At 46.5% G+C, this 19728-nt stretch overlaps 1 protein-coding gene across 1 annotated transcript; it reads right to left on the reverse strand.

The window, feature by feature from the left end:
* Positions 1–254: 254 nt before the first annotated feature.
* Positions 255–18842, reverse strand: LOC137427006 (uncharacterized). Its single transcript, XM_068116098.2, has 4 exons — positions 18719–18842; positions 4844–4897; positions 711–843; positions 255–566 (listed from the first exon to the last, which is right to left on the reverse strand). The coding sequence occupies exons 1-4, from the start codon at positions 18719–18721 to the stop codon at positions 532–534; spliced, it is 225 nt and encodes a 74-aa protein (XP_067972199.2). The 5' UTR covers positions 18722–18842; the 3' UTR covers positions 255–531.
* Positions 18843–19728: the final 886 nt, after the last annotated feature.

Consider the following 19728-nt stretch of genomic DNA (forward strand, 5'->3'; position numbering starts at 1 on the left):
TTAGTTGGGCCACGTCGCCACCAGGTAAATGGTGTCAGACGGGTACCCTGGTAGATTTGGCCTTCTAATTGACGTTTATGGTTGGTTCCAACCTGACAAGCCGCGGAGTTATCTGTGGCATGTCGTCGGCCTGCAGGGCCAGAGGTCAGGAGGAGTTTGAGGGATTTCCCCTTATGGCGAACCCCAGTTCCGTAACAATATACTCCATGATCCTAAACAATGCAATAATGCTTGACAACCTGTCATCACAGCAGTTACAGAGAAAGCCTTTATTGAATGAAAAAGAGTAGAAGCACCTTTAAAAAGCTAGTGTGTATGGAAAGAAATATGAGCGATTTAGGCAAACAGATTTTGAGTTTGATATTACAATGGCCAATGCCCATGCTGAATCCTCAAGGGATATAAAAATGCAACTTTCAGGAAAAATAGAGGAAAGGTTTGAAAGGGAATGACGTTTTAAACAATTAAGTGAATGAAAAGGAATACATCATATTTGTCGACGAGAAAATGCTTGCAAGGGCTTTTCCATCCTTAGCGTAAGTTGTTGCTATAGATCCTCGCAAACTCTGCAGACACAAGCAAGTGAGGATATTAAATAATTACCCAACAATATTCATCATAACTCTGATGATGCAAAAGTATTAAATCAAAGAAATTGTCTCAGAATTCATCATAAACTCTAAAATGGTGAGGAGTATTTCCAAACATACCACCATATTCGATCTTGCCATCCTTGTTTATGTCTGCCTCATCCAGCATCTTGTCAAAGTCTTCCGGTATTGGATAGGCAGCATCTCTCATCACGTTTAGTATTTCGTCCTTGGTTAAAAATCCAGAATTGTCCTAGAAGCACAAAAAAAACAAAATACCACTTATTACCTCCATAGCCGAAGGTGGGCAGAGGTTGTTTTCACTTTGTTTGTCTGTCTGTGAGCAGGATAACTCAAAAGGTTATGGACAGATTTGGAAAAACCTTAGTGGACATGTTGGGTGTGTGTCAAGGACGAAGTGATTCAATTTTGGTAAAGGTGCGGATCCGGATCCGGTCTATAAGTGGGATACAAAATGTAAAGTGTAGAGAGAGTGTCATTCTTGTTAATATTGTTGTAGTAATGCATTCTTGGGGGATAACTTTGCATATAGTATAGCGGTAGTTATTTCCCATTTTGGATGTTTTAACTTAAGCATGAGGTAATTCAATTTATATATTATACATATTTACCTCTGCCACCGAAGGTGGATGGAGGTTATGTTTTCGCCCCTGAACTAAAATAGCCCTGAGTAGGCTGACGGTCATCTTTCTGACGGTCAGAGGTTGTAGTTCATACCTCTGCTGATTTTGGGGGACTCCTCCCCTAGGTTCCTCCCTGATCCCCTAGGAGGCCCCCATGATGCGAAATAAAATAATCTAAGACCGAGTAATCCCGTGCACCATCAATTAGAATGGAAGTATCAGGTTTCAGAGCAATAATCAGCCAGATCGTTTGTTTGTGAACAAGATATCTCACAAAGTTGTGGACGGATTTGAACGAAATTTGGCAGAGATGTAGCGCATGTGAAAAGGACGAAAGGATTAGATTTTGTTGAAGATCCGGATTCGGATCCGGCTAGTAGAATTTTTAAGTGATTCTTCACCATTGGGAGGTAGGGCCAAAAACGATACGCAGCAGGATATCTCAGAAAGTTGTGAATGGATTTGGACGAAACTTGGTGGAGAGGTTGTGTGTGAGACAAGGAAGAATCGATTCAATTTTGGTGAATATCTGAATATGGATTCGGACATGAGGATTATTTAATTTCTAAGTGATTCTTCACCATTGAGTGATAGGGCTAAAACCAACATATAGCAGGATATATTTAAAAAGTCATGGACGGATTTGGACGAAACTTGGTGGACAGGTTGTGTGTGCGACAAGGAAGATTCGATTCAATTTTGATGAAGATCCGGATCCGGATCCGGCTAGAAGAATTTTTAAAGTGATTCTTCACCATTTGGAGATAGGGCCAACAACTATATTTTACCACCTTTAGAGGCCATTTTTCCGGTGTCGTTTTCCGGTGTTTTCCGGAAAGCTGAAATTTGGCTTGCCGACGGACATCAAAGCTGATACACCTGGAAAAGCGTTGGAACCATCGGAAAGTGTCCGTAAATGATAATTTACCTTTAAAAAAAAACCCATAAATGCATATTAAAAACAAACAAAAAAACCTCAATTGATATCTTGCATTTGAAAATTGTAATTTCTATAACTATGAACTGTGAAATAACACGACGAAAAAAACAAAAAATGTCATAGTCCCGCTGTGGTTTTAGTCATTTTGTTGTACGGAGTTAAAGCTGTCAGTTGGCCATCTTTGGTCGGATGACAAAACAAGCTGTTCTGCATATGTATACCCAAGTATTGTAATTGTGCCAAGTTTGAAGAAAATCTGACAATCAGAAATTGTTGGAGACACGTTTAAGTACCAAAATGGCCGCCAGTCTGCCATATTGAATCAGATCTCGGGAAAAAAAATTACGTGCACATGTAAGCCATAATTCATTATCTGTGTGCCAAGTTTAAACAACATCGACAACTGCATGCCCAAGAAGAGGTTGAGGACATGTTAAACACTGGGTTTTTTTACAACTAAAATGGCCAACAGTCGGCCCTCTTTGATTGCTTTGCAAAACAAAACAAAACTAGACGCCACTCAGTAGAGCGCATACTCCCGCCGTGGGTTTAGTTGGAATAATACGTTTTGTTTAACATCCCCTCTCCGCAAAACAATAAATGAAAAAGAAAGTAAGCCCTAACTGTCAGAGAATTTATTTTGATATATCTCGGAATTAGAGGAGAAAAACATTATTTAAGAATAAGATTAAAAGCTTTAATGCAGTAAAACAGAAAAAATCATTCCCAAAAAAATTTCCAAAAAAATTTCCTGGATCCGGAATAATATCCTGAGCTTCACCAAAAAATAATCAATTCTTCCTTATCCCAAGGGCAATCATCCCACCAACTTTCATCCAAATACGTTCAGAACTTTTCCAGATATCTTGTTCACAAACACACGAACACACGAACATACGAACACACACACACACACACACACACACACACACACACGAACATACACGATCGAATGCGTTACTCCCTCGCGGGAGTAATAAACCTGAAAATCGCAGAGCCAGAACCAGAATTATTTATTTGGTCTGGGAAGCCCATGCGAGGTTTCTTCTTCTTCAGCCTCTCACAACCCTGGGTGAATATGCGATCTTTTTTAAAAAGTTGGAATTTTGCCAAATCTGTTTTATTCGTTTGTTAATATACCTCAGCCATTGAAAAATCTGGAACTAAGTCTTTATAAGTTAATCAAATAGTGACACCGCGAATGACATTCGCTGAGCTAAATGTTGATATCTCTTCTGAGGTTCAAAAAAAACAGTTTTAAAGCATTATAGGTATCAAACGATACATTTTATGAAACGGGGAAACCTAATACACACTTTGGTGGTTTTAAAATGACAGAATATGTCTTTATTAGAAAGAAAAAAAAGAACATTGAAGACGACGCTGCTAACAAAATACACCGCTCTAACGCATAACCACGAGTTTAAACTACATTTACAACAAATATGAAAACTATTTTCATATCACAATGTTAAATATAGAATATATAGAAGATAATGTAAAAAAAAAATGAGTCCTATCTTCCAATGGTAAACAATCTTTCAAAACATTCCTGGATCGGGAATAATATCCTGAGCTTCACCGAAAAACTAATCAATTCTTCCTTATCCCAAGGGCAATCATCCCACCAACTTTCATCCAAATCCGTTCAGAACTTTTCCAGATCTCTTGTTCACAAACACACGAACACACACACACACACACACACACACACACACGGACACAAGTGAATGCATTACTCCCTGGCAGGAGTAATGATGTGCATACGTATACCGTCATGCATTGCCTTTGTGCGACATGTGAACAAAATCAGTCCATACATCTCCAAAATATCATTGCAGACGAATGGGAGGATGGACCAGACCAAATCCATAAGCCCCCGTTTTGGACAAAGTCCAAAGGGGGGCTAAAATAGCCCTGAGTAGGCTGACGGTCATCTTTCTGACGGTCAGAGGTTGTAGTTCATACCTCTGCTGATTTTGGGGGACTCCTACCCTAGGTTCCTCCCTGATCCCCCAGGAGGCCCCCATGATGCGAAATAAAATAATCTAAGACCGAGTAATCCCATGCACCATCAATTAGAATGGATGTATCAGGTGTCAGAGCAATCGGTGAGTAAATAAGAGAGGAGTCGGGATCCAAAATTCCTCCCCTGGGAGCTGTCATGATCTGAAATCGAAAAAGTCGAAGCCCGAGTGATTGTGCTACAGTCTTGTAATCATGTGTTACGTTTCAGAATAATCAGCCAGATCATAAGGAAGGAGTAGAAAAAAATAGCAATAGGTTCAATGGACAGACGGACGGACAGACTCTGCTTTGTTGTGCTCTGTTGATATCCCCATATTTTCCGTTTTACCTCTAACCCGAATGGTAAGTGTTCAAGAAGTGAGAAATAAACCTTTAAGCTTAATCAAACCACAAGATGATCGAACACGTGGGCCCAAGGCTGCTCGCCATGACCAAGCACATGACTCGTGTAGTCCTCACCGGAACCGGAAATGGTTACACAAGACCCCATGTTTAATACACAGTTGTTTTGCAGTACGTAACATCTCATCCATCTAAGCCTCATGCACATTACACAGACAGAGAAAGAAACGATCAAATGGATCTTTAATAGCATAAGGTATAAAAAAGACAAAAGGGAATGAATCCAAAATAATACTCACTTTATCTGCCGCGATAAAACACTTATTCACATCGGTTTGGCTGCACGTAAAAGCCTGGGAAAGACAGAGGTAAACATCACTTACTGGATGGTGAATGATAGTTCGAATACAGTGTTGTAATTCTTTGTACGTCATAGTCCGTTCATACTACAGCATTTGTTAAACCGATTGGCTTTAGGCTTTTGGACATTGATTGCTAAAATTAGTGCAGGAACACACACACACACACACACACACACACACACACACACACACACACACACACACACACACACACACACACACACACACACACACACACACACACACACACACACACACACACACACACACACACACGCTTAAATAATGCAGAAATCAATAAAATGACCAAATACCAGGACCTCAAAAATAACGTCAAGAGATTTTGTGCATCGAACATCGAAATTGTACCAGTGATCACTGGAGTAACAGGATTGACAAAGAAGAACCTCACTTCGAATTTAAAAACCATCCCCGGGAATATTACAACAAATGAACTACAACTGGAGGCAATCCAGGGTTCAGTGACAATCCTTAAAAGAGCCATTGGAACAAAACTATGAAAAGTTGAACAGCTTGGTCCATGAACTGTGATCCCGTACCGAAGAGGAGGTGGATACTTTGGGTCCTGGAAGGACTCCGTTCCACCTCCTGAAACCCGCAAATGGAGATAACAACCAACGATACATACATATACATACACACATACATACATACATACATACACACATACATACATACATACATACACACATACATACATACATACATACACATACATACATACATACATACACACATACATACACACATACATACATACACACATACATACATACATACATACACACACACATACATACATACATACATACATACATACACACATACATACATACATACACACATACATACATACATACATACATACATACATACATACACACACACATACATACATACATACATACATACATACATACATACACACATACATATACATACACACATACATACATACATACATACATACATACATACACACATACATACATACATACATACATACATACATACAAACATACATACATACACACATACATACACACACACACACATACAAACATACATACACACATACATATATACATAGATACATACATATACATATATACATACACACACATACACACACATACAAACATGCATACACACACATACATACATACATACATACATACACACATACACATACATACATAGATATATACATACATACATGTACATATACATATATACATACACACACATACACACACATAAACACACACACACACACACACACACGTACAGTCACGTGAAAAAGTAAGTCCACCCCATGTAAAGTTTTGACTTTTTCAACATATTTCAACATACCGTTATTTGATCTTCATTTCAACAATATTGATAGATAAAGGTGATATAATATAACAAATATCATGAAACATTTACATTTTGTAGTCCATTGTCTAATTTAAATAAACATAAATGCAAATTTCACATGTGGAAAAAGTAAGTACACCCCTACATTTTTCACTACTTCAAATACCTAAAATGAGAATCAGATGCACCAGCTCAGGTGCAAATGATTAGAACATCGTCAGAGAGGATCTTGGAGGAACCTGTCTTATTTAAACCTCAGACATTTAGTTTGGTTTGCTCTTTGTTGTTGAAGTGTGCGGCGTCACCATGCCTAGATCAAAAGAGCTCTCTGAGGCCTTCAGAAAGAAGGTTCTAGATGCCTATGAGTCTGGGAAGGGATTTAAAAAGATCTCCAAACAATTTAAAATCAATCATTCGACTGTCCGGAAGATCATCTACAAGTGGAGAAGATTCCAAACAACTGCCGACTTGTTCAGGCCAGGCCGCCCCAGCAAGTTCAGCCCGAGAGCAGACCGCAAGATGCTGAAAGAAGTCTCTCAGAACCCCAGAATGTCATCACGGGAGCTACAGGTAGCTTTTGCCACTGTTGATGTCAAAGTTCACGAGTCTACCATTAGAAAGAGGCTGCACAAATTTGATCTACATGGGAGGTGTGCCAGGAGGAAACCTTTGCTGTCCAGAAAGAACATCAGGGCAAGACTAAAGTTTGCCAATGAACATCAAGGCAAAGACCAGCACTTCTGGAACAATGTGCTCTGGACAGGTGAGTCAAAGGTAGAGCTATTTGGCCACAGTACCAGAAGACATGTTTGGCAAAAACCAAAGACAGCATTTGACCACAAGAACCTGATACCAACTGTAAAGCATGGTGGTGGAAATATTATGGTTTGGGGCAGCTTTGCTGCATCAGGGCCTGGGCAGCTCACCATCATAGAATCCACTATGAATTCTTCATTGTACCAGAGGGTGCTTGAGGATAATGTGAGGCCATCTGTCGGAAAGTTGAAGCTCAACCGAAGGTGGACCGTGCAAGATGACAATGACCCTAAACATACCAGTAAATCCACCAAGGAATGGCTGAAAAGAAAGAAATGGAGGGTTCTGGAATGGCCAAGTCAAAGCCGGGATCTAAATCCCATCAAGATGTTGTGGGGGGATTTGAAACGAGCTGTGCATGCAAGAAACCCCTCAAACATCGCACAGCTGAAATAATTCTGCATGGGGGAGTGGGCAAAAAATTCTCCCAGTCGATGTCAGAGACTGTTAGACAGTTATAAGAAATGCCTACTTGAGGTTGTTTCTGCCAAAGGGGGCAAAACCACCTATTAGAGCCAAGGGTGTACTTACTTTGTCCACATGCGAAATTTGCATTTATGTTTATTTAAATTATACAATGGACTACAAAATGTAAATGTTTCATGATATTTGTTATATTATATCACCTTTATCTATCAATATTGTTGAAATGAAGATCAAATAGCTGTATGTTGAAATAGTCAAAACTTTACATGGGTTGTCCTTACTTTTTCACGTGAATGAACATACAGACATACATACATACATATATACATACATACATACATACACGCACATACACACACATACATACATATCCACACACACATACAAAAATAAATAAATACATACACACACACAAAACCTCTTGAGGGGATAAATGGATCAATAATTTTTTAATGTATTGTGTCCTTGAAACATTCTTCATCATCGGCATTCTCCATTCAGGAGAGCATTTCCACGTATAAATTCCCCGTTCTGCAAAGCAACACTATTCTCTCTTTTGTCAGAATTTTTTTAAATGAAGATGTCAGTGTTCGTCCATCTGAGCACATGAGACGTGGTGCAGTGAGGACACAAGACACAATCACTGGCACAGCTGCAGAAATTGCCTGAAGCCCAAAGAAGTCGATCCGACGCCTTTCAGCAGAAAGAGTTGTCCGCCAAAGAAGTCTCGGACGTATACTCCACGAAGAGATCTTCACCTATGGCAATATAAAATCCAGGTAGTTCAGAAATTTGACCATGCTGATTTAACAAAGTGCAAGAATTTTTGTCATTGGTTACTTGACGGATGTGAATAGGATGGCAATTTCATAAACTGTTTCTTAATGACAGATGAATCCCATTTCCATCTTACTTGTGGGTTCTGGGCTTAGGAAAAACCCAAAGAGTTGCATCAAAGATGGCCGCTCCATGTGAAAGTCACGTGGTGTGCTACACAGCTGCAGGGTGCATCATTGGGGCACATTTCTTGGAAAATAATGAAGTGACTGCGACAGTCAACTTGGCCATGCTGCAGAACTTTCTCTTTCCTGAATTTTGTGGAGTAGAGTTTGTATTTTGTGGAGCAGAACTTTCTCTTTCCTGAATTTTGTGGAGTAGAGTTTGTATTTTGTGGAGCAGAACTTTCTCTTTCCTGAATTTTGTGGAGTAGAGTTTGTATTTTGTGGAGCAGAACTTTCTCTTTCCTGAATTTTGTGGAGTAGAGTTTGTATTTTGTTTAGCAGAACTTTCTCTTTCCTGAATTTTGTGGAGTAGAGTTTGTATTTTGTGGAGCAGAACTTTCTCTTTCCTGAATTTTGTGGAGTAGAGTTTGTATTTTGTGGAGCAGAACTTTCTCTTTCCTGAATTTTGTGGATTGATGGAGCAACATGCCATACTGCAAGAATCGTTGTGAAATTTCCAAGGGAACAGCTTGGGGAAAAGAGAATCTCTCGGTTTGGGAATGTTTATGGCCACCCTGATCCCCAGATTTAACCCCAGCTGATTTCTTCTTCTGGGGATTTTACAAGACGTGTCCCACAAGTACAGGTAAACTTAATATCGTTATTGATAAAGACACATTGGAAGCAGCAATGAACAATGTACTGGTTTGATGCAGGGAGTGATCAGTTGTAATGGACAGCATTTAAAAGATGTAGTTTTAAAGAAGTACAGAGCGGGGGTTGTGTGTATTGCAGAAATACATACATATATTACATATACATATACATATACATATATTATTACATATTATACATATATTACAGAAACAGATGTGTCAGATATTAATGCCACGCCCTGTATAATACACATTGTGTGTCCGGCAGGGTGGTGTCCAGGTGGTGCACTTACCTTTGCGCTGTTTTGTCTGGGTTCAATTCTCGACCCGACAATGAACTGTCAGGATTGGTGCTTGGCAGACAGGGCGTTTCATTGCAAAGTGCTTCGTCCATCCGATAGACGTTAAGCTGGGTGCCCAATCTGCTAGTATTTGTGGGTGAACGTTAAATAGCTCACAGTGTCTTTTGCAAAGAGCATAGGGGAGTTATCGATAACACCATGAACAAATTACATATTCTTGGCCAAATCACCTTCAGTCAAACGTCTGTCCTGGCCAGCTCGTTCATGAAAGACTTAGGCCAAAAACATTCCTCAGTCTCATTCCTCAGTTCAAAGTACACCACCCCCATGCCAAATAAATAAATAACATCCTCCAGCGCAGCATTGCCCGGGCGCCTTCAGCGGTTGGAGATACCGCTGTGCAGGATATAGAGACTGTATTGGGAGAGAGAAAACCACCGTTTAGAGGCCATTTTTCCCCGCAAAGCTGGGGTTGGCCTTTTCGGGGACCGTGGTTGTTGTTGTTATCTTGCCAAAACGAAGTTTTTGCAAGATGTATCAGTCAGCTTGTATGTTTGTTTGTTTGTTTGTTTGTTTTTTTGTTTGTTTTTTTGTTTGTGGTTAATCATTTTTTTTTCACGTTTAGATCACTCTGTAGACCACAGTTATTATTGGAAACTCCTGTAACTTCGCAGATCAGAGTCCTATAGAGATACCCTTCAGCACACAAAATTTTGAAGGTCAAAGGTCAAAGGTCAAGGTCACTTTGCGGTCAATCATGGAGGTCAACGAAACCCTTATTTTTTGAGTAACTTTGATCTTATGATCTCCAAACTTGGTGGGTATATAGGGTGTGGTATGGCGCTCAGCTGATTAGTTTTTGGTGTCGATCGGCCTTGACCTTCAAGGTCATTTTGAAGGTCATTCAATTTTGACCAAAAGGTAAAATTTTCAAGTTTCAGTTACCATATCGAGTAGTACCTCAAATTGAAGCCCTTGTTGAGTGCTTTCCAAACATATAACTAGTTTGACAATGTGACGTCATTTGACGGCGTTATGACGAAAAAACTGCACTTTTCATGTATATTGTATTGCTTTAGTTCGCATTGTTTAGGTCACTCTGTAGACCACAGTTATTATTGGAAACTCCTGTAACTTCGCATATCAGAGTCCTATAGAGATACCCTTCAGCACACAAAATTTTGAAGGTCAAGGTCAAAGGTCAAGGTCACTTTGTGGTCAATCATGGAGGTCGACGAAACACTAATTTTTTGAGTAACTTTGATCGGATCGTCTCCAAACTTCATGGGAATCTAGTATATGGTCCGGCGCTCAGCTGATTAGTTTTTGGTGGCGATCGGCCTTGACCTTCATGGTTAGCGCTGGAGGTCGAAAATTATTGACCCCAAGGTCAAATTTTGAAATCGTAGGTACCATATCGAGTAATACCTCATATGAATGCCCTTGATGAGTGCTTCCCAGATCTGTAAACAGTTTGACGCTATGACGTCATTTGATGACGTCATGACGAAAAAACGGAATTTTCATGAAAGAATTATTTCCTCAGTTCTCATCAAAATCTTTCAATATTTCATGTGCGTTGGTCATGAAGACATACTATTCACCATACGAAATTATTAAGGTCAAGGTCAAATGGCAAGATACGGTTCACCCTGTGGGTGACATATGTTCATTTTTTGGTCCCCTTTTTGAAGTAGGATATAGAGACTGTATTGGGAGAGAGAGGTGTACCATAATTGATTGATTGCGTAATTAAAATAAATAAATAATAATCGTGAAATAATTAATTTCTTAATCAATTGGCTAATAATATACGTAAACCACCAGTGTTTCATCCGAATCTGTAATGTTTTGAAAATTAATAAAATAATTAATTAATCGGAAAAAATACTTAATCGATTAATTTATTAATCAATAAATAATTAATCGAGTAATTGATTAATCAAATAAAAAACATCCTTTATAGTGAAATCACTTGATGAGTGTCATGTCCAAAGATCAAATAACTAGCGGAAAAGGTGCCTGAGATATTGCCCAGATGTGAAAGAAAATATATAAGTGATTAATAATGAAATAAATAAATAACAATCGAAAAATAATTATATTATTAATAAATTGGCTAATAGAATACCTAAACCACCACCATTTCATTTAAATCTGCAACTTTTTGAAAATTAATCAATTATGTAATTAATTGAATCATTAATCGATTAATTGATAAATCAATACATCAAAATACCCTTTACAGCCAAATCACTTGGTCATTGTGGTGTCGAAATATCAGCTTCCTCGCTCAAAAGGTGCCTGAGGTGTTGCCCAGATGAGAAAGGAAATAAAAAAGTATTTAATTAATCGATAATAATTAAGTACTTAATCAATTAATTGGTTAATGAAAATATAAAAGATACTGGTTTGCCGAAGCACGTCCACATTATTGTGCCAAAATTTCAGCTTCCGAGGTCAAAGGATGGCTGAGATATCGCCGGGACAAACAAACAAACAAACAAACAAGAAACTAGAATGCCACTCAGTGGAGCGCATACTCCCGCCGTGGGTCAAGTTGGAATAGTACGATTTCACAAAAGTTTGAGGAAGTAGTTCAGTGACAACACAAGACAAGACAACACAAGACAGACACTGCACAGATATATATATTTAGAATATATAGAAGATTGAAGGAGCGGTGCTCCAACGCGAGTCGAAAGGATTTGACGCGACCAAAGACGGAAATTCATCCGAGTTGCTTTATTGCATGTATCACACTCGCGTACTCTCAAAAGCCCGTTTATCGGGCAGCAATATATATACACATTTATGCCGGAGCGTTTGCCCGGGAAAAGCGAGACCGGGCATGCCCGGGTGTCAAGGGCGAGTCCTGGAAAGGCGAGTCTGGACATGCCCGGGCGTCCTGGACGCGGCCTGGCAAGTCGAGGCTGGGCGTGCCCGGGCGCTCTGGGCGAGCCCTGGAAAGGCGAGAGCGGGCATGCCCGGACGCTCTGGGCGAGCCCTGGAAAGGCGAGTCTGGACATGCCCGGGCGTCCTGGACGCGGCCTGGCAAGTCGAGGCTGGGCGTGCCCGGGCGCTCGGAAAGGCGAGAGCGGGCATGCCCGGGAAAGACGAGACCGGGCGTGCCCGGGAGGTTCGGGCGTGCCCGGGAACAGCGAGTCCGGGCATGCCCGGGAGAGGCGCGTCGGGGCCCGTCCGGACGAGCCCGGCATGGCGATTGCGCCCTGGCAGGTGCAAGGCGATTGTGTACATCCAGCGGGAACCGCTACACACGCCCCTCCAGAATCGACCTGCACCGGCAGGGTCAATTTAAGGGGGGTCCGGATGACCCGGCCGAAGCGACCCGTGGAGGGTCGTGGGGGGGGGGGGGGTCCGATGTGGTGGTGGGTGGTCGAGCTGGGGGAACTGTGGATGGGGGGCGGCCTCGCCGTGGAGGAAGGGCCACCCGTGGCGGTCGGTCGACGTCCACGTGCGCCGGTTTGAGGCGGTCCACAGAAATCCGGTCCGACCGGCCGCCGAAGTCGACGACGAATGACTTGTCGCCCCGTCGCAGGACCCGGAAGGGCCCGTGGTACGGCGGCCGGAGTGGCCCCCGGTGTGCGTCATGACGCACAAAGACGTACTCCGCTGTGCGAAGCGCCGGGGGGACGTAGGACTGGGGGCCACCATGGCGGGACGTTGGCACGGGGGCAAATCGGCAGGCGGCCTCCTGGAGGTCCGAGCGCTGGTGTGCGGCGGACCAGGGACTGGTAGCGTCGGGCACGAACTCGCCCGGGACGCGGACCGGCTGGCCGTAGACAAGCTCGGCGGCGGACGCCCGGAGGTCCTCCTTGGGGGCCATGCGGAGGCCCAAAAGGACCCACGGCAGCTGGTCGGCCCAACCGTCGTCCTGAAGGCCGGCCATGAGTGCGGCCTTCATGGAGCGGTGAAACCGCTCGCACAACCCGTTGGCTTGGGGGTGGTAGGCCGTGGTGCGGTGCAGCATGACCCCCAATGAGCGGGCGACCACGCCCCAAAGTGCGGACGTGAACTGTGGGCCGCGGTCGGACGAGATGTCCGCCGGTGCGCCGAAGCGCGCGACCCAGGTGGCGATGAACGCCTGCACCACGTTGGCGGTGGTGGTGGAGGTGAGGGGAACGGCCTCCGGCCACCTGGTGGTCCTGTCCACCATGGTGAGCAGGTGGGTGAACCCCCGCGATGGGGGCAGGGGACCCACCAGGTCCACGTGGACGAGGTCGAAACGCCGTTCAGGCATGGTGAAAGGTGCCAGCGGGGCCTGGGTGTGGCGGTGGACCTTGGCCCGCTGGCAGGCCGTGCAGGCGTTGGCCCAGTCGCGGACGTCCCGTCGAAGGCCGTGCCAGACGAAACGCGCCGACACCAGCTTCTGAGAAGCTTTCCGGCCCGGGTGAGAAAGGCCGTGGATGGAGGCGAAGATGCGGCGCTGGCAGGTAACGGGCACGATGGGGCGAGGCTGGCCCTGGGAGACATCGCAGAGCAGGACAGTGTCCGCGAAGGGGATGTCGGCCAGGCGGAGGCCCGTGTCCGCCGCCCGGAGGGCCTGCACCGAGGTGTCGGTGGTCTGGTCGGCCGCCATGAGCGCGAAGTCCACGCCGAGGTGGACCGCGTTCGCGCTGGCCCGAGAAAGACAGTCGGCCACGGCGTTGTCTTTGCCGGCGACGTGCCGGATGTCCGTGGTGAATTCCGACACGACGGAGAGGTGGCGCTGCTGGCGGGCCGACCACGGCTCCGTGACTTTGGCCATTGCGTAGACCAACGGCTTGTGGTCGACGAAAGCCGTGAACGGGCGGCCCTCCAGGACGTGTCGGAAATGGCGAACGGCCAGGAATAGACCTAGCAGCTTGCGGTCGAATGTGCTGTATTCCAACTCGTTCGGCCGGAGTTGCCGGCTGAAAAAAGCGAGTGGCTGCCAAACCCCGTCCACCCATTGTTCATGGACGGCGCCCACCGCGTAGTTGGAGGCGTCCGTAGTGAGGGCGATGGGCGCATTGAGCACCGGGTGAGCCAGCAGCGTTGCGTCGGCGAGGGCCCGCTTTGCGCTCGCGAAGGCTGCGTCCATGGCCGCGGACCAAACGATGTCATGCTTGGCCGGCTTGCCCCGGAGAGCCTCGTAAAGGGGCCGCATGAGCTGAGCAGCACGGGGCACGAATCGGTGATAAAAATTCACCATTGCCGAGGAACTCTTGTAGGGCCTTGATGGAGCGGGGACGCGGGAACGTGGTGATGGCCTCGACCTTGGTCGGCAGCGGCACGGCCCCGGTCTTGGTGATGCGGTGGCCCAAAAAGTCAACGGTCGTCGTGCCGAAGTGGCATTTCGCCGGGTTGACAATTAAGCCGTGCTCGCTGAGGCGACCGAACAGTGTTCGGAGGTGGAGGAGGTGCTCGGCGCGGGACGTGCTGGCGACGAGGATGTCGTCCAGATAGACGAAAAGAAATGGCAGGTCGCGCAGCACGCCGTCCATCAAGCGTTGGAACGCCTGGGCCGTGTTCTTGAGGCCAAACGGCATCCTCAAAAATTCGAACAGGCCGAACAGCGTGATGACGGCCATCTTCGGGATGTCGGCCGCCCGGACAGGTACCTGGTGGTATCCCCGTATCAGGTCAATTTTTGAAAATATGACCCGTCCGGCCAAACGGGCGGAAAAGTCCTGGATGTGCGGGATCGGGTACCTGTCGGGGGTGGTAGAGTCGTTGAGGCGGCGGTAGTCGCCACACAGGCGCCATCCGCCCCCCGGCTTTGGCACGATGTGCAGTGGTGAGGCCCACGCGCTATCGGAGCGCCGCACGATGCCGAGGCGCTCCAACGCATTGAACTCGGCCTTTGCCACGGCGAGCTTGGCCGGGTCGAGGCGGCGGGCCCTGGCGTAGACCGGCGGGCCCGTAGTGGGTATGTGGTGCTCGATCCCATGCCGCACTGCGACGGCCGAAAACGTCGGCCGCGTGAGGGCCGGGAATTCCGCGAGCAGGCGAGCGAACTCGTTCGCCGTCGGGAGGGCGCATGCCAGTTCGGTCGGCGCGGGGCTGCTCATCGTACACGCCAGGGAGCTGAAGGTCTCGGCGTTGACAAGGCAACGTCGTTTGACGTCGACCAGCAGCACGTGCGCGCAGAGGAAGTCGGCGCCCAGCAAAGCCATGGGGACGCTGGCGGTCACAAAGGTCCACTGAAAGCGCTGGCTGCCGAAGCAGAGGGTGACGTCGCGCGGGCCGAAAGTGCGTATGGCCGAGCCTTTAGCAGCGACCAAAGAGGGGCCGCAAACGGCGTTGCGCCTGTCCTGCTCAGAGGCGGGTATGACGCTTAGTTGGGCACCGGTGTCACAAAGGAAACGCCGCCCGGACGCTTTGTCCCGAATAAAAAGCAAGTTGCCCGAGTGGCCGGCGCTCATGGCTGGGAATGAACGCCGGCCCGGCCGTTTCCCGACTTGCCGAAAGTGCACGGGGGTCGGCATGTCCGAGCCTTGTGTCCGAACCTGGCGTGGTAATAACACCACGGCTGGTCAGGTGGAGGCCCCGGCCGTCGTGTCGGAAGCGGTCGGCGCGGCGCGGCGGCCGCCAGTCGCACCGGCAGTTCGGCCTCCAACCGCGCAGGGCGCTCGGGCGTCGTGGGCGTCGCCTCGGACGGCGGCGAGCTCCAGGTAGCCGCTCCGATGTGCTGGCCCGCCGAGGAGATCTTGTCGGCTTCCCTGGCGAGGGTGCGGGGATCTGTGATCGACGTGCCAGCCAGGGCGAGGCATACCGGGTGAGGCAGCTGGCGAAGGAACAGCTCGCGGAACAGAAAATCCGGAGAGTGCTCACCGAGCAACGAGAGCATATAGTCCATGCGCTCGGACGGGCACGTGTCGCCGAGCCCGGGCAGGTCGAGCAGGCGCCGTGCGCGTGCCGCCGGTGAGAGGGCGAAAGCATCGAGGAGGAGCGTCTTCAGCGCGTCATACTTGTCAGCAGCCGGCGGGTGCTCGAGGACGCTCAGGGCGCGGGCCGCGGTGGCGGAACCGAGCGCTGCCACGACATGGTGGAAGCGGGTGTCGTCCGCGGAGATGCCTCGCAGGGCGAACTGGGAGTCCGCCTGGGCGAACCAAACAGCCGCGTGAGCCTCCCAGAAGGTAGGCAGTTTAAGAGTCACTGCCGTGTCCATGTCGGTAGGTCACCAATGAAGGAGCGGTTCTCCAACGCGAGTCGAAAGGATTTGACGCGACCAAAGACGGAAATTCATCCGAGTTGCTTTATTGCATGTATCACACTCGGGTACTCTCAAAAGCCCATTTATCGGGCAGCAATATATATACACATTTATGCCGGAGCGTTTGCCCAGGAAAAGCGAGACCGGGCATGCCCGGGTGTCAAGGGCGAGTCCTGGAAAGGCGAGTCTGGACATGCCCGGGCGTCCTGGACGCGGCCTGGCAAGTCAAGGCTGGGCCTGCCCGGGCGCTCTGGGCGTGCCCTGGAAAGGCGAGAGCGGGCATGCCCGGACGCTCTGGGCGAGCCCTGGAAAGGCGAGTCTGGACATGCCCGGGCATCCTGGACGCGGCCTGGCAAGTCGAGGCTGGGCGTGCCCGGGCGCTCGGAAAGGCGAGAGCGGGCATGCCCGGGAAAGACGAGACCGGGTGTGCCCGGGAGGTTCGGGCGTGCCCGGGAACAGCGAGTCCGGGCATGCCCGGGAGAGGCGCGTCTGGGCCCGTCCGGACGAGCCCGGCATGGCGATTGCGCCCTGGCCGCATCCTGGCAGGTGCAAGGCGATTGTGTACATCCAGCGGGAACCGCTACAAGATAATGTTTTTAAAAAACAAGGCAATTTCACTTACATTTTCGGATTCAGCGTTCGATTCCATATAAAAGAGTGTATTTTGAGGCATGTGTGACTTCAAATAAAACTGTAAGCCAGAAAAACGTTCGTTTCATTCCTTCGGGATACAACATGTAAAACTGGCCCAAACGCCAAAATAAAACTCGCTCATTTTAAGTCGTACAAGCTAATGCGACCACTCGTTCTTCTGGGAAGAATCCCGTGTACATGCTTGTCACACTTATAACTCACCTAAGTCTTTATAAGTTCATCAAATACTGACACCGCGATTGACATTCACTGAGGTAAACTAAATGTTGACATCTCTTCTGAGGTTTAAAAAAAAACAGTTTTAAAGCATTATACGTATCAAACGATACATTTTATGAAACGGGGCAACCTAATACACACTTTGGTGGTTTCAAAATGACAGAATATGTCTTTATTAGAAAGAAAAAAAAACCTTGAAGACGACGCTGCTAACAAAATACACTGCTCTAATGCATAACCACGAGTTTAGACTACATTTACAACAAATATGAAAACTATTTTCATATCACAATGTTAAATATAGAATATATAGAAGATAATGTTAAAAAAAATGAGCCCTATCTTCCAATGGTAAACAATCCTTCAAAAAATTCCTGTATCCAGAATAATATCCTGAGCTTCACCAAAAACTAATCAATTCTTCCTTATCCCAAGGGCAATCATCCCACCAACTTTCATCCAAATCCGTTCAGAACTTTTCCAGATATCTTGTTCACAAACACACGAACACACACACGTACACACACACGCACACACGGACACGATTGAATGCATTACTCCCTGGCGGGAGTAAAAAAACAACTGAGTACTCCCTTTCGACGTGCGTCATCGCCGGGTCCCCTTTGGTGCCCGACGATGACGTCATGCAGCGCCTGGAGGTGGAATAGGAAAGGAGCGGTGTACAAAAAGGAATCATTAACGTATTGGTAGTAGTATGACAGTATACTGTATGGTATAGGCATATCGTCGACCCTTCGTGAAGGTTACCGTGGAATTTTTAACGTTCAATAATACTGGCGAGGATGGGGGGGGGGGGGGAGGGGAGGGGAGGAGGTGTGCCCAGTTTGGCGGTCTAACGTTCATGTGAGGGACACCACACATATTGACCAATCACCGTGCATGAAAACGATCAGGTGGTAGTTTATAGCTCGGTCGAGATTCGAACGCAGGGTGGATAGCTCACAAATGTCTGGTCTGTCCCTCCAGCCCCTTTATATTTAAATAATCAAGTCACAAAATAATATAATTATAGGGATCGATGCATAACAGAAGCTCAAACTACAATTACGAAATACGGATTTAACAAAATGTTATGCGAAAGAGGAAAATGTAAATGTTATGAAAACGACTCAGCAAAGTCAATTAAATCCAGCATTTCATCATTGTCTGTTACATGTGTTGCTTGTTGGACAGAAACATCGACAAACTGGGAGACTTACCATAATGAGCTTGTTTTGCTTCCACTCCAATGATAAATTGTTATACTTTGTCCCCGGCTCACTTTGCCCTTTATATACCTTTCCATCCTCCAAGTGCAATTCCTCCTCTACACCCCTCCTTACATTCTCCCCCTCCTCCCATCTCCGCCTACATTCTCCCACCCAACATTCCCACCCGTAAATGCATCATCGGGTTCCTCTTGTTTATTTATGCACATTGTCCCCTTCTTGAACTCCATGTGTGACTAAGGTTTGTTTGAATCACCGTTGGTTGTTGTTGTTGTTGTTGTTGTTGTTGTTGTTGTTGTTGTTGTTGTTGTTGTATAGCTCTGGACAGTTCTCTCGAACAACCCAGATATCCTCCACATCCAGGATAGTGTACCCCCACCTTTACGAAGCCAGTGCCACGACATCGTTTGAGTGAGACGAGAGAGACAAAGAGAGGGAGAGGGAAAGGACCTGGGGGTAGGGAGCGATCAGCACTCTGACCATGACCGCGCTGCACTCACAAAACTGGGGCAGCAGGGAGGAATGGGGAAGATTTGGCCCCCGACTTCCGTTGTGGGGTACAACCGTACAACCACCACAAAGGTAGGCTCCCGATAGGTTTCTGGTAGTTATGTCCATATTTTGGCTTTAGGAAGTGGGAGGAAGTTCTCCCAGAACTCCAAATCTCCACCTCCAGCTTTGGTCCAAACACGCTTTTTACAATCCTCACTGAACCTCCTTCAGCCTCCATTTGGACCTCGTTTTTAATGATATTCCCCGGAATGACAAGTTTCTAGTAAGGGTTTTCTTGATCATCCCTGTTGCTCCGACTATCTCTGGTACAACTTCAGCTTCTTCAATTTCCAAGTTTTCTCATTTTTCAGCTCTTGCTATTTCATCAATTTCCTGGTTTCTCAAGCATTTAGTCCAAAGTCTTTGGGAACTGAAATCTCAATCAACAGTGACATCTTTTCCATTTTGGGTTTGAGCTATATGTCCGGTCTCAATGCTACACGTGCAAT

Source organism: Myxine glutinosa, chromosome 5 (assembly GCF_964187855.1).
Source record: "Myxine glutinosa chromosome 5, kmMyxGlut1.1, whole genome shotgun sequence".
NCBI lineage: Eukaryota > Metazoa > Chordata > Myxini > Myxiniformes > Myxinidae > Myxine > Myxine glutinosa.

Coding starts and splice junctions, on each gene's coding strand:
- LOC137427006 (XM_068116098.2), bottom strand. Junction 844..4,843: donor GTTTTATCGCGGCAGATAAA/GTGAGTATTATT, acceptor TTGTGCTTCTAG/GACAATTCTGGATTTTTAAC. Junction 567..710: donor TGGCAAGATCGAATATGGTG/GTATGTTTGGAA, acceptor TTGTGTCTGCAG/AGTTTGCGAGGATCTATAGC.